The sequence below is a fragment of the Mastomys coucha genome, unplaced genomic scaffold, assembly GCF_008632895.1.
Source record: "Mastomys coucha isolate ucsf_1 unplaced genomic scaffold, UCSF_Mcou_1 pScaffold21, whole genome shotgun sequence".
NCBI classification, from domain to species: Eukaryota; Metazoa; Chordata; class Mammalia; order Rodentia; family Muridae; genus Mastomys; species Mastomys coucha.
The window spans coordinates 130213531-130231677 of record NW_022196904.1 but is presented as its reverse complement, the minus strand read 5'-3'; the positions used below and the strand labels follow the sequence as shown (position 1 = coordinate 130231677).

The window sequence follows — 18147 nt, the reverse complement described above, 5'->3', positions numbered from 1 at the left end:
TTGGCAGGCAGGATCTCTGAACATCACCCTAGCCTTTGTCACCTGGAGTAACAACCACTTACACAGGAACAAATGTAGTGCTTAAGGACTAGGGCGGCCCCGGGAGGAAGGGGCCTTCTTATTCAGAGTTACAGGAAGAGCCAGGCAAGGCGGGGCAAAGACAGCCAACAGCCCGACCCGACAGGGGAAGGGGTGGGTACCTGGGTGGGGTTTGGGTTTAGGAGAGGATGTGACTGCAAGGCCAGGAAACTAAGGGGGAAAGTTCTGACTAAAATACACATCAACAAAGGCCGGGTCCTCGCCCAAGCTTGGTGATGCATTGTGGGTAGCAACAATACTGTGGCTCCTCTCTGGGGCCCAGCTGAGGGGACAATTTGCTCCCAAGTGCGTGCTACTGACCTCAATGGCCATCTTTCTTCTGGAGGAAAGAGCTGGAACCAGGTGACTGTGCTTTCCCTATGGCTCTGAGTGATCCTGTGGCCTGGTGGTCTGCTCTTGGAGGTAGGCTTGCCTGAGGAGAGGGCCATGGTCCAGAGGTGCATGAAAGCCCACTGGTGTGTGTGTGGTGTGTGGTGTGTGTGTGTGTGTGTGTGTGTGTGCGCGCGCGCATGCATGTGTGTATGTAAGTGTATAAGTGTGCGTGCATGGGTGTACTTGTGGCCCTTGAGGTATTTAGGAGTGAGCCTGTGTGAGGTGAGGTGTACTGCAGCCCAAGCCCCGTGGGAAAGGCAGTGTTGAATAGAAGATCCATGTGTGCATATTGGCAAAGGTGAACATGGGAGACAGAGAGGGGATGTGCACGCACAGAATGTGAAAGAGAAGGGGGCACAGGCGAGGACACCTACTGCTACAGTGAGTCACATCCTGGAAGTTTGGTCTTGACTTCTGGCAGTCTCTGTGGCTGCCTTTGCAGGGGTCAAGGTCTTCCGAGCTGGAGGAGGTTGAGGGTTATGGCAGGATGTGCTCTAGGACCTGCTGGGCTAGGTATGTACTTCTGGTCACTCTGAGGGGTCAGCTGGGTAGCTTTGGTGGGTGGTTCTGCTTCTGGAATTGTAGTAGGACCCCCCTTCACCCCAAAGGGGTCCTGGAAGGATTACCTTGCTGCCCCTGACAGTAATATGCCTCTTGCTGAGCTAGCTCCCAAGCTTGAGATTTCTGGCTGAGCATTACCCAGTGCAGAACAAGGGGAGACGGAGTAGGAGACTCGTTCTCATTAAAGCTTCTGGGGCCTTAGGCATAGGAGGGGCATCTGAGGCAGGCCAGGCCCAGGGTTTGGGGGTTTGACCCCATGTTCCTGTTGCCCATGTGTTGTGCAACATAGAGGAGAGTAGGAACTCAGTAAATGCTTGTTGCATAAAGAGAACTTGGGGTATCCAGGAAAGAGGGATCACCTAGGGCCCTGGGCTGCTAAAGCAAATGTCCTGAAGGCTTCCTGCACTCATGGTGCTATGGAGCTTTTTGAATCCTGGGTATGTATAATTGCTATAGGCTGAGAATAGCCCAAGACCCTAGGAAGGAGTCATCTGTGTTTAGGGTTCCCAGAAGGGGTTAGTTACCAAAGCCCTTCAAAGTGGCCTCTATACCAGCCTGGTCCCCATTTACCTCTCCTGGCCCAGATGAGCCTCAGGGTGTCCACAGGGTGTGATGTGTTCATTCACATGTGCATGCATGCATACTGCATCCAGAGCAAAATATCACAGTTAGGTTTCACTTATGGCTCATATCCCCTTAATCCCCCGGGGTCCTGGCCAGGTGACAAGCACCCATGCACCCACCTGCTTACAGCAGTCCATCTATTACAGGGGACAGCCAGGAATGAGGTTAACTGCTCTCTCCCGAGGTCGGATCCTTCTTGGAGCATGTCACCAGAGTGGCCACGGGACATGTGAAGGTGGCCCATGGGCCTGCCCCTTCCAAACTGTGTGAGGCAGAGTCTGCTTTGGGCTTGTGAGAGCTAGGCACTCACTCAGCACTCTGAGACTGGCCAAAGTTGCAAGGCAGCTATCTAATGTGCAGCCAGTACTGCTGGTGCCTAACAGTTACTGGTTAACTCATCCTGTTCCTGTTTAACTTGTCCCCTGGGGATGTTGGCAGCCTCTGACCTCCAGGACCTCCTGTCCATCTGGCTGAATAGACAGAAAGGAGTCCTTCTCAGCCTTCAGTGGACCCATCTGCTCTGTTAAGGAGCCACTGTGGTGTGGTGCCAGGGGTGGAACCAGCGTTCGGCCTGCCGTGAAGAGGTCCTGGAAGAGCCATGGCAGGTAGGCAAGCCAGAGAGGGCCAGGACAAAGTCTCCAACCCAATTTCTACCTGTCCCGCTGGCCCCACATTGCACTCTTTGCTCAACTCTGTGCTTGGATACATGCCAGAGGTCAAAGCCTATGCTCATCCCTTCTTTCCAGTAGTTGGTTCTGAACTCAGGGCAGTGATGAAAGCCCCTACTTCTTCTCCCACCTAAGGCCCCCAGAAGAGGCATACAGGAATCAGTAAGCCTAGGAATCTCAATGGGGTCCTAGGGGTGTGAATGTGAAATGAGGTAATGCAGTGCACCTCTCCAGCCTCCTGCCAGGGTCACATTTTTACTTAAAGATGGGAAAATATCTTCCTCAGAGAAGTGGGAGGGCAGTCTGTAGCCAGTGAAGCTACAGAGTCTGGGTTCCTGGAAACTCAGACTCTGGCTTGCCCTGTCTCTGTGGAAGAAATTGGAATGCTATATGTATTCTTTCAACCTTTGGTACCCACAGTCCCTGTAGCTCTTCAGTAGAAGCCAGCCAGGCTGAGAGATGCAGGAGCTGGCACTACTATGACGGGGTAGTGAGGAGCCTGGATATCCAGCAGGGATAAACCAACAGATGGGTTCCTCTATCTGGGCTGGCTCAGCTCAGATATGACTCTGGCCACTCCTCTTTCTGTTAATGTTCCCCCAGAGCACAAGGCTGTCACATGAGGGCCGGCAAAACACAACTGCCCACTGCTGAGGAAAGACTACAAGCCTGGGCTCTGGCCTGTAGGATCCATGATGGATGTAGTGGGATTGCTGATGCCACTTGCCCATTGCCTATTTTTTACCCCTTGGTCATAGAGCATCTGTGGATAGCATGGCAGTAGGCATCCCAACATGGCTGACCTGTTGTACTCTTTCTGCAGGTGTCTGTAACATGGCCCCTAATTTCCTCTCCCCATCTGAAGATCAGGCCTTGGGGCCTGCCCTTGGAAGAACAGTTTCTTTGAATTGCACAGCTTGGGTTCTCTCTAGGCCCCAGTGTCCCCAACCATCAGTGCAATGGCTAAAAGATGGTCTGGCATTGGGCAATGGAAGCCACTTCAGCCTCCATGAGGACTTCTGGTAAGAGACTGAGGCATCCAGGGTTACAGTAGCCACTGGGATATACCCATGGCCAGCCTTTCTGACCTACACACTAAACTCTAACAACCTGGGGGAGGCCTTTGTATCACCTATGCAAATCTGACGTGGCCAAGTATTACCATGGCCAAGAGAGAGGGTTGACTTTGAGAGCAGGCCTGAGTTTATTCATGTATCGTGGAGGCTGTCTGGGGATAGAATCCTTAGTCTATAATGGTTTATTTATTTATTTTTTTTAAAAGATTTATTTATTTATTATATTACTGTAAGTACACTGTAGCTGTCTTCAGACGCACCAGACGAGGGCATCAGATCTCATTATGGGTGGTTGTGAACCACCATGTGGTTGCTGGGATTTGAACTCATGACCTTCCGAAGAGCAGTCGGTGCTCTTCCCTGCTGAGCCATCTCACCAGCCCCATATAATGGTTTATTGACTAGCTAAGCCTGTAACCATAGGATCCCCATGACCCAGGCCCAAATTCTGTCCACTTAGCCCAAATCTGCAATTTTTCCCTGAGTGAATCCCAGACAGTGGGACTTGGGCATCCCCTAATGTTCTTGGTCTCCAGGTGAGGGTTTGGCCTGGTTTTCCCAGGGTCAGCGCCAACTCCTCAGAGATTGTGTCCAGTGTTCTGATGCTCAACTTGACCAATGCTGAGGACTATGGAACGTTCACCTGTTCTGTCTGGAACGTCAGCTCCCACTCCTTCACTCTTTGGCGAGCTGGTGAGGGAGTTCAAGGTGGTGGAGGGCAAGGGTTTCCTGAAGTCCTAACATTAAAGGAGTAGTGGTTCTCCCTGTCTGCAGGCCCTGCTGGCCATGTGGCTGCAGTACTGGCTTCTCTCCTTGTCCTGGTGGTTCTGCTGCTGGTGGCCCTGCTCTATGTTAAGTGTCGGCTGAACGTGCTGCTTTGGTACCAAGACACTTATGGGGAGGTGGAGATGAACGGTATGTGGGGTTCTGCAGGGAGTAGGGCCTAGCTGCATGCTGGGTTCAGTCCTGGGTGGAGGGAGTTGTAGCTCTAGAGGGTTCTAGGTGTACAAAGGCAGTGGAAAGGCAGTGTCTCAGAAGGAGGACACAGGACTGGGGTCAACCGAAGGAAGAGACACGTTCAGAGAAGTGCTGGGCATGGAGTAAGGGTGCCTCTATAACTGGCCGTGCTGACTGGCTTTCTCTACAGATGGGAAGTTATACGATGCGTACGTGTCCTATAGCGACTGCCCAGAGGACCGCAAGTTTGTAAATTTTATTCTGAAGCCTCAGTTGGAGCGGCGCCGGGGATACAAGCTCTTCCTAGAGGACCGCGACCTCTTGCCGCGCGCGGGTACCGCCCAAGTCCTGCCTCCTGGTCCCTACTCTGTTCCCTGAGTCCCGCCCTTGTCATTGGCCCCGCCTCTCATGCGCCCGCCCACGCCCTTGCCTACAGAGCCCTCTGCCGACCTTTTGGTGAACCTGAGTCGTTGTCGGCGTCTCATCGTGGTTCTTTCAGATGCTTTCCTAAGCCGGCCCTGGTGTAGCCAGAGCTTCCGGTGCGTCGGGCTGTTGGCTTGGGTGGGGGACCAGGAGGCCGATCCTGCCTCTCCTGACAGTCCGGTCTTCTCAGGGAGGGACTGTGCCGCCTACTGGAGCTCACCCGCAGACCTATCTTCATCACCTTTGAGGGCCAGAGGCGTGAGCCCATACACCCTGCTCTCCGTCTCCTGCGCCAGCACCGCCACCTCGTGACCCTGCTGCTTTGGAAGCCTGGCTCCGTGGTGCGAGGGCTGGGGGCGGGAGGGAGGTTATGAGTGGGTGCCTGGGATGCTGGAGAGCTCTGGGGATCTGCAAGTCAGCCACCAGCAGTGCTATTTGGGTCTGGGTGGCTAGAGGCTTCCTGTTTGTAGATCCCCATGTGTTTATACTGACGGTCCAAACCTGGCCCCCAGACACCTTCCTCTGATTTTTGGAAAGAGCTACAGCTAGCACTGCCACGGAAGGTGCAGTACAGGCCGGTGGAGGGAGACCCTCAAACGCGACTTCAGGATGACAAAGATCCCATGCTAATCGTGAGAGGACGTGCTGCCCAGGGCCGGGGCATGGAGTCAGAGCTGGATCCAGACCCTGAGGGAGACCTGGGTATGCTCACTACAGATCAAGGGGTCAGACACAGCTCCAGCATCCCGGAAGGGACCCAGGCTTGGAGGACTTTGGCATTGAGAGATCCTGTCTCCTAAGGAGGTTGGACCTCCACTGACAGTGGCCCTCACTGCCTCTTTCTGGGGAGGTGTTTTGCTCATAGGCCTCTGTGGGGGAACTTTCAGGGCTTCTAGTGTCTTTGTGGCTTGTGGGTGAACATGAAGTAACCCCTTCTGGCCACAGAGCCTAGTAGAAGACTGGCTGTAGATCTTGCAGCCTCAGGCCTTGTGGTATCCTGCAGGTGTCCGTGGACCTGTCTTTGGGGAGCCACCAACTCCACTGCATGAAAGCAGGGTCTCCATAGGAGAGGGCCATGGCAGCGAAATGGATGTCTCTGACCTTGGCTCTCGAAACTACAGTGCACGAACAGACTTCTACTGCCTTGTGTCTGAGGATGATGTGTAGCCTGTATCCTAGCAGCCCAGATTATGAGATCACGGCAGCAGCTTCCAGGGTAGAGGCAGGCACTCCTTCTTCCGAGGACCGCAACCCTTGCCTCCATCCCTGGGCCCCTCAGGAAAGGAGTGTGGCTCCAGGGTGTCACAAAATAAAATCCTCTTGGTTCCTGCCTGGGCCTATTTCTCTCTGGATGGTAACTGCTATGCCTCTTACTGCCTCCGTCATGAGATCCTGACTCTTCCTTTTCATTCTTACCAGCACCATGGTTTCCCTGGCTGCTATCTGCTCAAACCTGCCTTCTGTCCTCAGCTACCCCTGGCCTATCCCTTGCTCTAATAGCTCCTAGTATAGCTCCTGGTTGGGAGTATGACTGTCTCTAGTCCTCTCTCATCTGGACAGATCTTTCTGTAAGAAGCCACCGTTTATAATTTTACAAAGAATTTTCTCTGATGTGTTGTTTCTGATACTCCTGGAGTTCAAGCCTTGGGCAGCCAGTCTGATCCTCTGGCCTGGGCATGTCCCAGCACCAGCTCAGGGCGGACAGAGAATATTGGGTGTGTTTATGGCATGGGTATTGCTCCGGAAGTCCCCAGCTCTGTTGTGTTTATGCCTTGGATAGCAGCAGTAATGGCTATCCCTTTTAATTCCTTCTCCGTCCTGTCTGTGTCCTCTGCCTTAGGAGGCCTATGTGTAGGCCTGGAGGTGTGTCTTCTGGGACAGGTAGGCATGTTTGGAGACAACGTACACTTCAGGATCTATGGTCAGTCACGGAAACACAAGGAGCTGGGGCTGTGTTCAAAACCACCTTTATTCCCAATGTTGCCGTCACAGGCCACGGGCAACCCCACCCTTGCCATTGTGACTAATCACCACCCGGTGCACCAGTGCAGCTCAAGCCCTGCCCCCTTCCCTGCTCTGCAGAAGCCAATCAATCCCCAGTCGCAAGCGCCTTGTTCTTTTCTGGTGGCCCTGGCCCCTCAAGGGTACACACAGGACTCCAGAGAGAGGTCCTGTGGCATCAGCTCCTCTTCTATGCACTGTGGGACAGCAGGAGCTGAGCCTATCTTCTGGAAGCTGAATCACTTCACCTCCAGGAGGCTTCACCTATGGGCCCAGGAAGTCCTCTTTCCGGTAGCCTTTCTGCAGCGAAGAGAGGACAGGAAGATCAGGACTGCCTTTGCTATGCCTGAGACCCTGCCTTCCCCATAATGTTCTGGGCATAGCCTGGGCCCCTTGCCCCTGAGTTCCAGGCTTGTGTCCCTCCTCCTGGTGACTTGCATCCTGTACTGAGCCTCATGCCCTGAGACCCTGTTGACTGGTCTCTGTAAAACGTACCGCCCGGAAGTCACGGTGGAGCTTGCTGTATTGCCAGAGGTTGGCCAGGAGGCTGGAGGCTGCCCGGGAGGACTTCTCGCTGTCAGGGCTGTGGGCATTCCAAGAAGGTCAGGGTCAAGGCTAGGAGAAGGATGGGTGGGGTATACCTTGGCCATGCTGCTATGGGTTGGCTGGTCCTTACCTGTCCCTCTTCTTTTTGATGAAGACCAGCTTTCGGAGGCCATCAAAGTAGAGCAGGTCCCGAGCAGCAATGGGGCTGGCTACCACCAGGTTGTTGAGCACAGCTATGATGTTGACCAGCACCTCAGCTGGGGGACACTTCTCACCCACACTTCCAGGAAGCTTCTCAATCAGGTGGCTCACTACCTTTGTGGCTGATAAGAGGTTAGGATCAGTCTGCCATATTCCCTGCTGCCTTCGTGCCCAGAACCTCTACCTCCCCTGGGGGCTGACACACACACCTGCCCACTCCATTTGACTTGCTAACCAGAAGCCAGCTCCTTGGGAGACATGGGCTGTGGACTGGACCGGGGACAGAACTCACACATCTCGTCCTTGTTCCTGGCATTCCGAGACAGGTTTCGGATGAGGCCAGTCAGTGAGCGAAGTTGGTTGTGGTCAGCAGTGCGAACGCGGTCCAGCAAGGGGTTCAGGATGCGCTCCTGTTCCAGGGCCAGGCGGCTCAGCACACCTGCCCACTGCAGGAAAAGGTAGGGAACATGGTGAAACCCAGAAGCATCCCAGACAGCCCTAGATGGCCCTGTTCAGGATTGAGGCAGAATCACATCTTCATTTCTTGCCTGCTACTTCTGCCTGTTCTGTCAAGTCATGACCTGATCAGGTAACCCTTCTGCTCAGAATGTCAAAACCCTAATCCACATGGTCCCATTCCTCAGGCTGAGCAAGGGCTTCATGGCTCACTCTTAAAGATCCCTTTCCCCAAACAGACCATGAATTCCTAGGGCCTGGCTCTCATCCATGAGCCCGAGTGCCTAGCATAAGACCAGGAGTGGGGCTTGTCAGCCTACTGACCCTGCGGTCACCCGCGGTGATATTCTGTAGTGCCCCTGCGGCCGCCTCTGTTGTATGCCGATTTAGTTCACAGCGCTGCAGCAGTCGGTTGTACAGCCCCACGATCTGGGGGCTCCACAGCCACTCGAGGCCCTTGGGATCCTTAGATACTTCAGCAAAGGTGAGTGCATCAGCTGTGAGAGGAAGCTGAGTGGGAGGGTACAGGGATCAGCCAGGGCCAGGGGTTCAACTGAGGTCAGAGCATCAGGCTGGCGCTCCCTGTCCCTAGCCTCCTGGGTCTGGGCTCACCTCTCGCAGCCGCCGACTCTGAGGGGTAAAGCAGCCCACCATTTCACCAGGCGGTGCCCCCGCCATGTCCCTGCGGCCCCGACCTTCAAGCCGCTGCAAGGCTGACGGTGGCATCTCATCATATAGGCGGTAGGACAAATTCCTCAGCACACACACAGCATTTTCCACACTCTGCAGGGAAGGAACAGGGTGATCAGAGTGGGCCGAAGCCCCTGCACCCCCTTGGCTCACCAGATGCCCCTCACCTTGTCCTCACACTTGCCCACGTCCAGGGCATGGTTGATGTAGGTGACCAGGGCATCCACTAGCCCATGGCACTCACGCATCTTCTGGCGAGTGGCCTGGGAGGCTGAGCTGAGGTTCCTGGGGATGGAGGCAGATCAGGGCTTCCCCAGGGATACCAACACCGCCCCCTCAGGGAGCCTCGGAAGCCCCTGTCCTGGAGACACTGGCCTCCATCCTGAGTTGGCACTGGCCCCTGTACTCTTCTGTTCCTGGACCTTACAAGACGTTTCTGGCCCTGCCCTTCACATACCCCCCCCCCCCCCAACTAACTCCTCAAAGTTTGGGAAGATGGATGTCAGGGCAAGAGACTTGATTCAATGAATCATAAAGCTCCAGAGTATCCTGCCTATCTCATTCTTTTCTCTGCTGTTTATGTCTCCCAGTGGCCTTGGCTAACTGTTCTTGTCAATTAGGTGGCAAATGAACATGCTTCTTCTAGGAGTTTCCCTAATCCTTCTCTGGCACCTGGCTCCCTCCTCTCAGCATCTCCTGGCCCAGTGCCTCCACTTAGCACACCTGAGGAAGCCAGTAGCATTGTAGAAGATCTCTGCCTCTGAAGCATTCTGCTGGATGAGCGGGGGCCCTCCTGCCCCTGACAGGGGGCTTAGCACTAGATCTGTGAGCTGCTCCAGTGTATCTCTGGCGAGGCGGTCCTTCAGGTGGTCACTGGAGGACAGGTTCCATAGGATCCCTGCACAAGATGGGGTCAAGGCTGGGGTCAGGGTCGGCTCCCTGGCTCTTTCGCTTCCTCTGGGGATGGTGCAAAGCAGGCTCTCCACATCTTTTTTTTTTACAAAGGTTTCTCTCTTTCTTTCTTCCTTCCTTTCTTTCTGTCTTTCTTTTTATAAAATTAAATCCATGCATTATATCCATGCATGGGTATATCATAAGCACATGAGTACAGGTACCCGTGGAGTCCAGAAGAAAGCATCAGATCGCCTGGAGCTGGAGTTTACATGCAGTTATGAGCTGCCTGATGTAGGTGCTGTGAACTGAACTTGGGTCCTTTGGAAGAGCAGCGAACACTCTTATTCACCGGGCCATCGCCTCAGCTCTTGACCCCACACTTTCTTGGAGCCTTGCCTTACTCCAGAGCTCCTCTGGAGAGGTCCTCAGTGTGACCTTTGCAGGCATGGGACAGGAGCAGAGCAAGAGAGACAAACATGATGTGGGGATTTAAAGGCTTAAGAGTGGAAGCGAATGGAAAGAGAGAGCCTGAGCTCAAAGATGCTGCTCACTGGAGGAGGGCTTGCCCTGCTTGTACGCTTGAGTACCATAGCTAGCACCACAAAAAGTATGTATAAAAAGTCACAAAAATAGTTTTGTAGGTGAGACACTTATAATCTAAGAATTTAGGAAGCTAAAAATAGAATTGCTATGAATTTGAGGCTATCCTGGGCTATACAGAGAAACCCTCTCTCATAAACAATCGATGGGCATAAGTTACATGCCTTTAACCCCAGCATTTGGGAAACACAGGCAAGTCATTTCTGTGAATCTGAGGCCAGCCTAGTCTACATGAATTCTAAGTCAACCAGAGCTATACAGTGAGACCTTGTTTTAAAAACACACAATACACACAACAGTGACAAACACTGACAACAATGAGTTTAGCTTGGCATGATGGCTGTAATCCCTGTAATCCCAACAACCCAGGAGGCCTGTGTAGGATTACCATGAGTTCATGGCCAGAGTATGATACATAGTGAGTTGAAGGCCAGCTTAGTGTACAGAGTGGGACAATGAGAATGGGTTGGGGAGGGCCAGAGACATGGCTCGGTGGTTAAGAGCACAGGCTTCCCTTCATCATCTCAAGCTCCAGCTCCAGGAGATCTGATGCCCCCTCTTTTTTTTCCTTCTTCTTCTTCTTCTTCTTTTTTTTTTTTCTTTTTTTTTTGGTTTTTCAAGACAGGGTTTCTCTGTGTAGCCCTGGTTGTCCTGGAACTCACTCTGTAGACCAGAATAGCCTCTGCCTGCCTCTGCCTCATAAGTGCTAGGATTAAAGGCATGTGACACCACTGCCTGGCTATCTGATGCCCTCTTGTGAACCCCATGGGCACTGGGCATGCATGTGATGTACAGACATTCATGCAAGCAAAACATTGATACATATGAAATAAAATCAATACATTATATATCAGGGGCTGGAGAAATGGCTGAGTGGAGCACTTGCTGGTCTTATAGGGGACACAGAGTTGGTTCCATAACCATCTGTAACTCTAGTTTCAGGGAATCCAATGCCCTCTTCTGACCTCTCTGGATACCAGGCATGTATACAGTAAACATACAAACATGCAGGCAAAAACTTCACATACATAAACATAAAGATAAATAAACCTTTAAAAAACAATAAAATAAACCAGGCACACACCTTTAATCCCAGCACTCAGAAAGCAGAGGCAGGCAGATCTCTATGGGTTTAAGACTAGCCTGATGTACATAGTGAGTTTCAAGACAGCCAAGACTATATAATAAGTTCCTGTCTAAATAATAAATAAATGAATAAATAAATAAATAGGCTGGCAAAATGGCTCAGCAGGTAAAGGTGCTTTCTGCACAAGCCCCATCACCTGAGTTTGATCCCCAGAACCCATGGAAGGAGAAAACTGACTACCAAAGTTGTCCTCTGACCTCCACTCGGATGCTTGTTGAATACATGCATCCGAGTGATAGTAAATAGGCAACAGCAGCGCAAGAAACTTGAACAAGCCTCCTCCCCCAAATGCAAGATAGGACTGAGAAGGCATAAGATTGCTGAGGACAAGGGAGGAAGAGGGGAGTATGGTAAGGACAGGACAGAGGTGGGGTGAGGAGGAGGGCAGAGGAGAGGGACAGAATGAGAGGAAGAGGCACAAGGGTACCTGTAACATTTTTGCGTAGCTCATCATCTTGCTCTCGAAGTGTCCGCAACAGCTCGAAAATGCCATTCTCCTCTACCAATGCCAGCTTGTTATCTACATTGTCATAGATGAGGTTTCGCATGGCACCTGTGGCGTGGCGCTGCACCTCCTGGTTGGCGTGGTTGAAGAGCTTCACCAGTCTAGGCACTGCCTGAAGGCTTCGAGCCTGTGGCACATATATACAGATGTATGTGGGCATATGCAGACTGTGAAAATGCTTGCAGACATAACCACAAACATGGAACTAGGCACCTACGTATATAGGTAATCCAGACGGTACAGGTGATGTGCAAGTCTGTACACAATGCGCGCAAACATATTTTGGGAGGGCAGGTGTATGAATATGGTGACTATATGTGCTACAGGTGAATGCAGGACTGTGCATTCAGGTATATGGAGATGATGCAGGATAGATGTGCCACAGGTATATGTATGACGTATATGTGTATATGATGTATAAGTATCCAGGTGTATATCTGTGATGCAGGTATACACACACACAGGGCATTTCTGCCCTTTCTTTGCTGAGGTTATAGAAAGGTGAGGTTTGCCCAGCCAACCTCGTGATGGTTCAGGGAAAGTTAGGGCCTAGTGAGGATAGTCATCAGGGGCATCAGGACCAGTGGGACAGTCATCAAGGGACAGCAAGGGATAGTCTGTGGGATTTGTCACCTGCTTCTTGGCGGCTGCATCACTGTAGCACCTGTGCTGGATGTAAGCTGCTCCCAGCACCTGCAGGTTGGGGTCTGAGGCCATGAGGTACTTGACTGCTGAAGGCAGGTCAATGTCATCAAAGCTGTAGAACCAGGGGTTAGTCAATGGCCAGACTGTGTGCTACAGTCCCCTCCCTGCTCCAAGCCCAGCTCCTCACCCACTGCTGAGCCTCTGCAGGGTTCGATGGCCTGTGTAGCTGTCCAACCCACGTACATCCGGCAGGTGGCCTGAGTCAGCCAGGCTAAGACTGAGGCTGCGCACAGAAGGGGCTCGGGCCACTGGCTCCAGGCCAGCACCCGATACTGACCCAGTACCCCCGCGGCTTCGGTGGCTGCTCTGAAATCTTTGCAGGGTTCGCATGGCAGGCGCACGGATGGTCCTGCTGGGTGGTCCCTCAGCAGCCTCTGGCCAGTCCAGGCCTCCTGCTCTGCTAGAGCCGGAGCTAGCCTGGCGCTCATAAGCATAGGCCCTGTAGGTAGAGGCGGCTGCAGGCTCCAGTTGCTCAGATACCACGCTGTATCGGTCGTCCAGGCCCCCTGGCCCCAGCCTCAGTGAGCGCAGGGATAATGTGTCATAGTCAGCTCTGCTGGCTGCCCCACCTCGCTCATGAAAGGACACTGGCCGGGTGGGCATAGGTGGAGTGGGCTGGGTACCCCCATATCCCACAGCCCCAAAGGCACTGCCCCCATTGTGGGCAGAACTCAGCCTCCGACTGCACGTCAGATCCACGGCTGAGCGGGAGGACCAGGAGGCTGGGCTGTAGGCCGGCTTGGCGATGGGCCGGAAGGTCTATGGGAGGGGAGGGCACAGTGAAGGGGTATCTGGGGTTTACCTGGCACCCTCCCCTTCTGATCCAGAGCTCCCAGCCTCCCCTGTAGAGCCTCCCCTCAGTGTGGACTGCAGAGCTGACTCCCTGACTCACCGAGGTCTTCTCTCCACTCATGCCCTGGGATCGGGAGCTGAAGCCAGTCTGCATAGTGTGATATTGACCCCTGGGCATGCCTGTGGACAAAGACAGTGATAGCCATGACACCATAACCAGTAGAAAGGTGTTGGCTGTTTTTCTTCTTTAAGCCGGAGGTCTTTGATCACAACCCTGTGTGTGACATCAGACCCAGGGCAGGGAGGCCAAGTCGGTTTTGGAGCTAATCCCTTGCCCATGGTTCTGCCATGGCTGCAGCTTGGCTTCATCCAGTCTGTTCTGGTAGGCCTTCTTTCCCTAGCACTCTAAACTGACTTCTCTGTTCAAAGGAGTTCAGACAACTCACCCTGCTGACCTCTGGATTGCCTGGAGAGGATGTCAGGGTCTCCATCAGTTGCCCAGGCCCTGCTACAGCACAGCCTCCAGGAAGCCAGCCCAACCTGCCTCAACCCACCACAACCTCCACTGAGCTCCTCATGTGCCCAGACAGCATCTGTACTACAGTCACGAGGGAACGACATTGTAGTCGCAAGGATGCAGTCTCTCTGGCTCAGTCTGCTCAGATCGGCAGTGGTAGAACCACCTGATAGAGCCCATCCAGCTGCACATTAGCTGAGGACAGGGCGACAGACCAGCTCTATGGTCAGTAGACAGAAAGGTGGGGTGGGGGCGGGGATGGGAGAAGGGCTGGTCAGAAGTTTGGAATGATATGTAGATGAATGGATTGGTAGGGGAGAAGGAGATGAAAGAGGATCACATGGGTGTATAGAAAACAGGCAACTGGGGCTGGAGAGATGGCTCAGTGGTTAAGAGCTCTGATTGCTCTTCCAGAGGTCCTGAGTTCAATTCCCAGCAATGACATGGTGGCTTACAACCATCTGTAATGGGATCCGATGCCCTCTTCTGGTGTGTCTGAAGACAGCCACAGTGTCTTCACATACATTAAATAAATAAATCTTTAAAAACCAAACCAACAAACCAACCAACCAACCAACCAACCAACCAGGCAGGCAACTGAATGAACAGAGAGAAAATGGTGCAGGGTAGAGAGGCAGAGGTGAGGTCACACAGGAAACATCATCCCAAGAGTTGATGGTGACAGTGGGCAGGCCTTGGGGGGACTCAGCCTTTGCCAAGGCTCCTCTGGTTTGGGGAAGCGCTCCTTGAGCAGAGTACCTACTGGAGGAGGTCAGTATCAGTGTGGGGAAGGGGCCTTCCTTCGCTCCTTCCAATTCAGCTCAGGGGGTGGACAGTCCGATGTTCCCCAGACCCACCCAGGTTAATGAGGCTTCTGGGCAGGGGCTGTTAACCCTTTGACGCTAGTGAGGGCCAGCCTAGGGGGCACACCCCAGCCTGAGGACCTTACGCCCACCCCCAAATTACTATCCTCCTCCCCCTAATTGGCAGGGTAGCCAGGTGATAATTAACCCTTCCCTGTGCCCTCCCCCACCCCATGACCCCTGGGCATCAACTTGGCTCCAGTAAGACTTGGGCTCAGAAAGATTTTAGGCAGCAATCCAGTTTCTGACCTGCCCTTCTGCCAGACAACCCTCTCCTTCTGGCCAGACATCATGGGACCACTGTGAACTGAGGTCTGGACCTCCGAACAGAGGTTCATTGTACTGGCTAAATTTAATTCCTGTTGTTGTAGCCTGGCAGGTATGGAAACGATGTTTCTGGAGTAACTGCCTTGAGCCTAGCCTGTCTGAGTGACCCTCTAACATAGACACACACACACACACACACACACACACACACACACAGCCCCTGAGGAGTACCCTGCGGGCTATTCTCATGAAGTGTATCTGGGTCACTCCTGGTAGGCCCAGTTCTGCAATTCCTCAGGGAGCCCCTGCTCCAGACAAACTTGGGCTCCATCCAGGAGCATCCTTCTTTCGCATGCAGTTACACTCACTCCCATTTGGTTAGGAGGCACTCTGGCCTCTCTGAGACCTCAAATATGCCTGTGTTCTGTAGTGCTGGGAGGGAATGTGTTTGGGGGCTTTGCCGACAGGTGGGCCTGTCTGCTCACCTTGTGCCTCCCGAGTCTTTCCAACTTAGGAAGCAGGTAGGCCCAGCCCCAGGACCCCTGTCCTAGCTGGGAAAGGAGGGATGCCCCACCCAGACTGCTCCCTAGGCCTGCTGGGGCGGGGCAGTGACTCAGAACAGGCCTCTGTAAGGTGAGTCAAAGCCTGAACCCCGAGCTTGTACGGCTTCTGCCACCTGGCACCACCGCTCCAGCCCTAGCCACCTCCACCGGCCACTGTCACCATTACCAACTTCATCACCTTCTGTCGCCTACTATACCCAAGTTGGCCTACCTCTAGCGCTCTCCGCGGAGCCATCAAGCTCAGCAGACCCATTGTGCCGCGACTGCTGGCCCAGCTGCAGGAGGCGGGCTCGGACTTGCTCCTGGACTCTGGCAGCTCGAAGTCGATCAGCCTCCGGCCCCTCCGCACCCCGGCGATCCAGCTGTAGGTCCGAGGGCAGCGCCAGGGAGCAAACACCAGCCTCAGGCTGCAGGGCAGACAGCAGGAAGTTACCTTCCTGCATAGTGACAGGGGCGACTAGCCAGCCCACCTGTCCTGGGCCTCTCCCCGGTCTTGTCCCTCGAGGCCGGGTTCCAGAGTCTCTTCCTGGCTGGCTCTCTTAGACAGACGCCCGCCCGCCCAGCCCAGAGCTTGGCTGGGGGCGGGGACACCTGGGCCAGGTGGGAGGGAGGGGCCTCTGCCTGCTTAAGGTGGAATTTGGGCGGAAGAACTGGCCCTGCGTGTCCTCAAGTCGCCTGGCCTTCCCTTTTCTCCTATCCCAGGACAGGGCCACAGGGACGTGGGTTCTACTTGCTCTCAGTCTTCCGAGCCCAGACCAAACCCCTTGGGTGCCAGCGTTCTCAGTTTGAGAGTAGGGCAGGGAGCCTGTGGGGCCTGTCACTACAAGCCATAGGAGAAGGAATGTCCCAGACTGGGTGTTGGGAGCTCTAGAGGATCAAAGACCAAGGAGCCTTCAAGACAGCTGGACCCAGGCTTGGTGAGGTCCCCGCAAGGTTGGCAAAGAGAGACAGTTTCAGGTTTACAGAGTCCGGGTAGAGGATAAAGAACTTGAACGCTGGAGATTTAGGATCAAAAGCACTTCCATGATGGCCTAACCCTGGGCCTGACAACTCAATAAGAGAGCCCAGTGAGGTAGACATACGTCCACCCCCTGACCTGCAAACCTAGAAACTCACCCCAGCCTCTACCTCTACAGAGGCTTCAGAAGGGCTGCTTGGCCCTCACTGGCACCTCTCCGCAGCTTCTGCCCCCCAGGCCTGGGGTGGGAGGCCCGTTCTCAACCTATGAGTCAGGGCTGGCAGGCGGGGCCGCCCCAGGGGGTTGACTCAGAGGGGCCTAGGCTCATGTCAGCACCTGCCAGGCTGGGGGGCCAGGAGGTTTGGGGGGGAGAGCTGGGCTAGAGAAAGTGGGAAGGCTGGAAGTGAGGGGCACCAAAGTTTGTTCCTAGAAGGTCTCCTAAGCACCCTTGTCAGGTAGACAGCATGATATGAGTTAGGCCTGCCATCAAGGTAGATTGGGAAGGTTAAAAGACAAAAACTAGGAGAGTTGGTATATGGGGACAAGTTGCCTCACATGCCCGGGGACTTCTCTTAAGCATTCCTGGGTCTCTATCCTTAGGCTGTACCTCTTCCTAGAACCTAGTCCCTGGGCTCAGCCTGAACTCTCTGTCCCACACCAGGCCCCTTAAGAGTCCTGGTCTCTTAAAGACATTAACAGGCGCAGAATCCTGGGAACAGAGAGTGCTCAGAGAAAGACAACATCAGGGACAAGATCAGGGTGAGTAGGAAGGTCTGGAGGATGGGAGTCAGAGGTCAGAGGTTATTGGAGAGAGAACACGGAGGGTGAACCTCCCCACCCTCCCAGGATAGAGTCTGGCTTGGGTCTACTGGTTGTGGATGGAGGCAGGGGCTGGGGAGCCTACCTTGCCACTGGTCTGGATCTCACTGGCCCCCTGGCTCTTTCTGGAGGTCACTGCTGTAGGACAATTCCTCCTGGGCTCCATCCGGGTCCGAGATCCTGTGGTGGGCTCCATCAGGGCCCAGCTCCTGTGGGCAACAGCCTCTGTTTGGAGATGGTACCGTGGGGGCACCCGAGGGTGGGGTGGGAACATTGCACACCCATCTCATCAGACCGGTTGCTTCCCTGGGAGACGTGTTTCGTGTGGAAAAATCCTGGGAGACAAGTTTGTGCGGCGCCGTGCGGCCTGGAGGCACACGCCTGGTCTGAAGAGGCCCGCCCTGCATGCGCTAGGTCCACCCAGAGCCCTACAGCAGCCAGGTTTGGAAGTAGAGGGGGGCAAAGGGTTCCAGGAGAATGCAAGTGGAGGCTCATAATTACACAGGGCTGCCGGGGGCTCAGGTACGGCCGTAGCCAGGTAAGGAGGCACATGGTGAGCACAAGGACACAGCTTTCATGGCAACTGGATGGAAGGCCAGAGTCAGCTTTGGGGGTCAGCTTGGCAGAGGGCTGTGGGTACCATAGCTGTGACCAACCTCCATAAGGACATGGGGAGCGAGAGCTGTATCCACTTCTCACGTCAGGCCACAGGCCACCCACCTCTGAGACTCGGCATCCCTAAAAAGCCTGGAATCTGGATACTTCCTTTAATGGCTATATGGCTTTAGGGTCAGTTAATGCTCATCGAGCCTGTTCCTGTGGCTCTCCACCTCATGTTTGGAG

The 18147-nt window shown here is 54.0% G+C and overlaps 2 protein-coding genes across 7 annotated transcripts in view; one reads left to right on the top strand and one right to left on the bottom strand.

Annotated features, from left to right (window-relative positions):
* Positions 1 to 6115, top strand: part of Sigirr (single Ig and TIR domain containing) — a 9702-nt gene extending 3587 nt beyond the window's left edge. The window contains exons 1-10 of one of the 4 annotated variants that reach the window (XM_031388782.1): positions 203 to 501; positions 2095 to 2261; positions 3148 to 3346; positions 3963 to 4093; positions 4175 to 4315; positions 4548 to 4691; positions 4794 to 4896; positions 4971 to 5121; positions 5293 to 5482; positions 5784 to 6115. In XM_031388782.1, coding sequence (XP_031244642.1) covers positions 2255 to 2261; positions 3148 to 3346; positions 3963 to 4093; positions 4175 to 4315; positions 4548 to 4691; positions 4794 to 4896; positions 4971 to 5121; positions 5293 to 5482; positions 5784 to 5947 — 1230 coding nt within the window. In that variant the 5' untranslated portion in view covers positions 203 to 501; positions 2095 to 2254 and the 3' untranslated portion in view covers positions 5948 to 6115. Of the gene's footprint in view, positions 1 to 202; positions 502 to 545; positions 985 to 2094; positions 2262 to 3147; positions 3347 to 3962; positions 4094 to 4174; positions 4316 to 4547; positions 4692 to 4793; positions 4897 to 4970; positions 5122 to 5292; positions 5483 to 5783 lie in introns of those variants that run through there. The other 3 variants (XM_031388785.1, XM_031388786.1, XM_031388784.1) reach the window with 3 other exon arrangements.
* Positions 6116 to 6731: 616 nt separating this feature from the next.
* On the bottom strand, positions 6732 to 17654 carry Pkp3 (plakophilin 3). 3 transcript variants are annotated; one of them, XM_031388779.1, is made up of 14 exons: positions 17390 to 17652; positions 15739 to 15934; positions 13418 to 13497; positions 12653 to 13284; positions 12454 to 12577; positions 11743 to 11947; positions 9398 to 9572; positions 8842 to 8959; positions 8597 to 8767; positions 8309 to 8494; positions 7821 to 7974; positions 7458 to 7650; positions 7277 to 7364; positions 6732 to 7081 (listed from the first exon to the last, which is right to left on the bottom strand). In XM_031388779.1, the coding sequence occupies exons 1-14, from the start codon at positions 17576 to 17578 to the stop codon at positions 7046 to 7048; spliced, it is 2547 nt and encodes an 848-aa protein (XP_031244639.1). In that variant the 5' UTR covers positions 17579 to 17652; the 3' UTR covers positions 6732 to 7045. The 3 variants fall into 3 exon arrangements, with proteins under 3 accessions (XP_031244639.1, XP_031244641.1, XP_031244640.1); XM_031388781.1 differs by lacking the exon at positions 17390 to 17652 and adding an exon at positions 16644 to 16699; XM_031388780.1 differs by lacking the exons at positions 6732 to 7081; positions 7277 to 7364 and having other exon boundaries at positions 7537 to 7650; positions 7738 to 7974; positions 17390 to 17654.
* Positions 17655 to 18147: the final 493 nt, after the last annotated feature.

Coding starts and splice junctions, on each gene's coding strand:
- Pkp3 (XM_031388779.1), bottom strand. CDS start 17,578: ATGTTCCCACCCCACCCTCGGGTGCCCCCACGGTACCATCTCCAAACA. Junction 9,573..11,742: donor GCTACGCAAAAATGTTACAG/GTACCCTTGTGC, acceptor CATCTTGTGCAG/GGATCCTATGGAACCTGTCC. Junction 8,495..8,596: donor AGAGTCGGCGGCTGCGAGAG/GTGAGCCCAGAC, acceptor CCTCCCACTCAG/CTTCCTCTCACAGCTGATGC.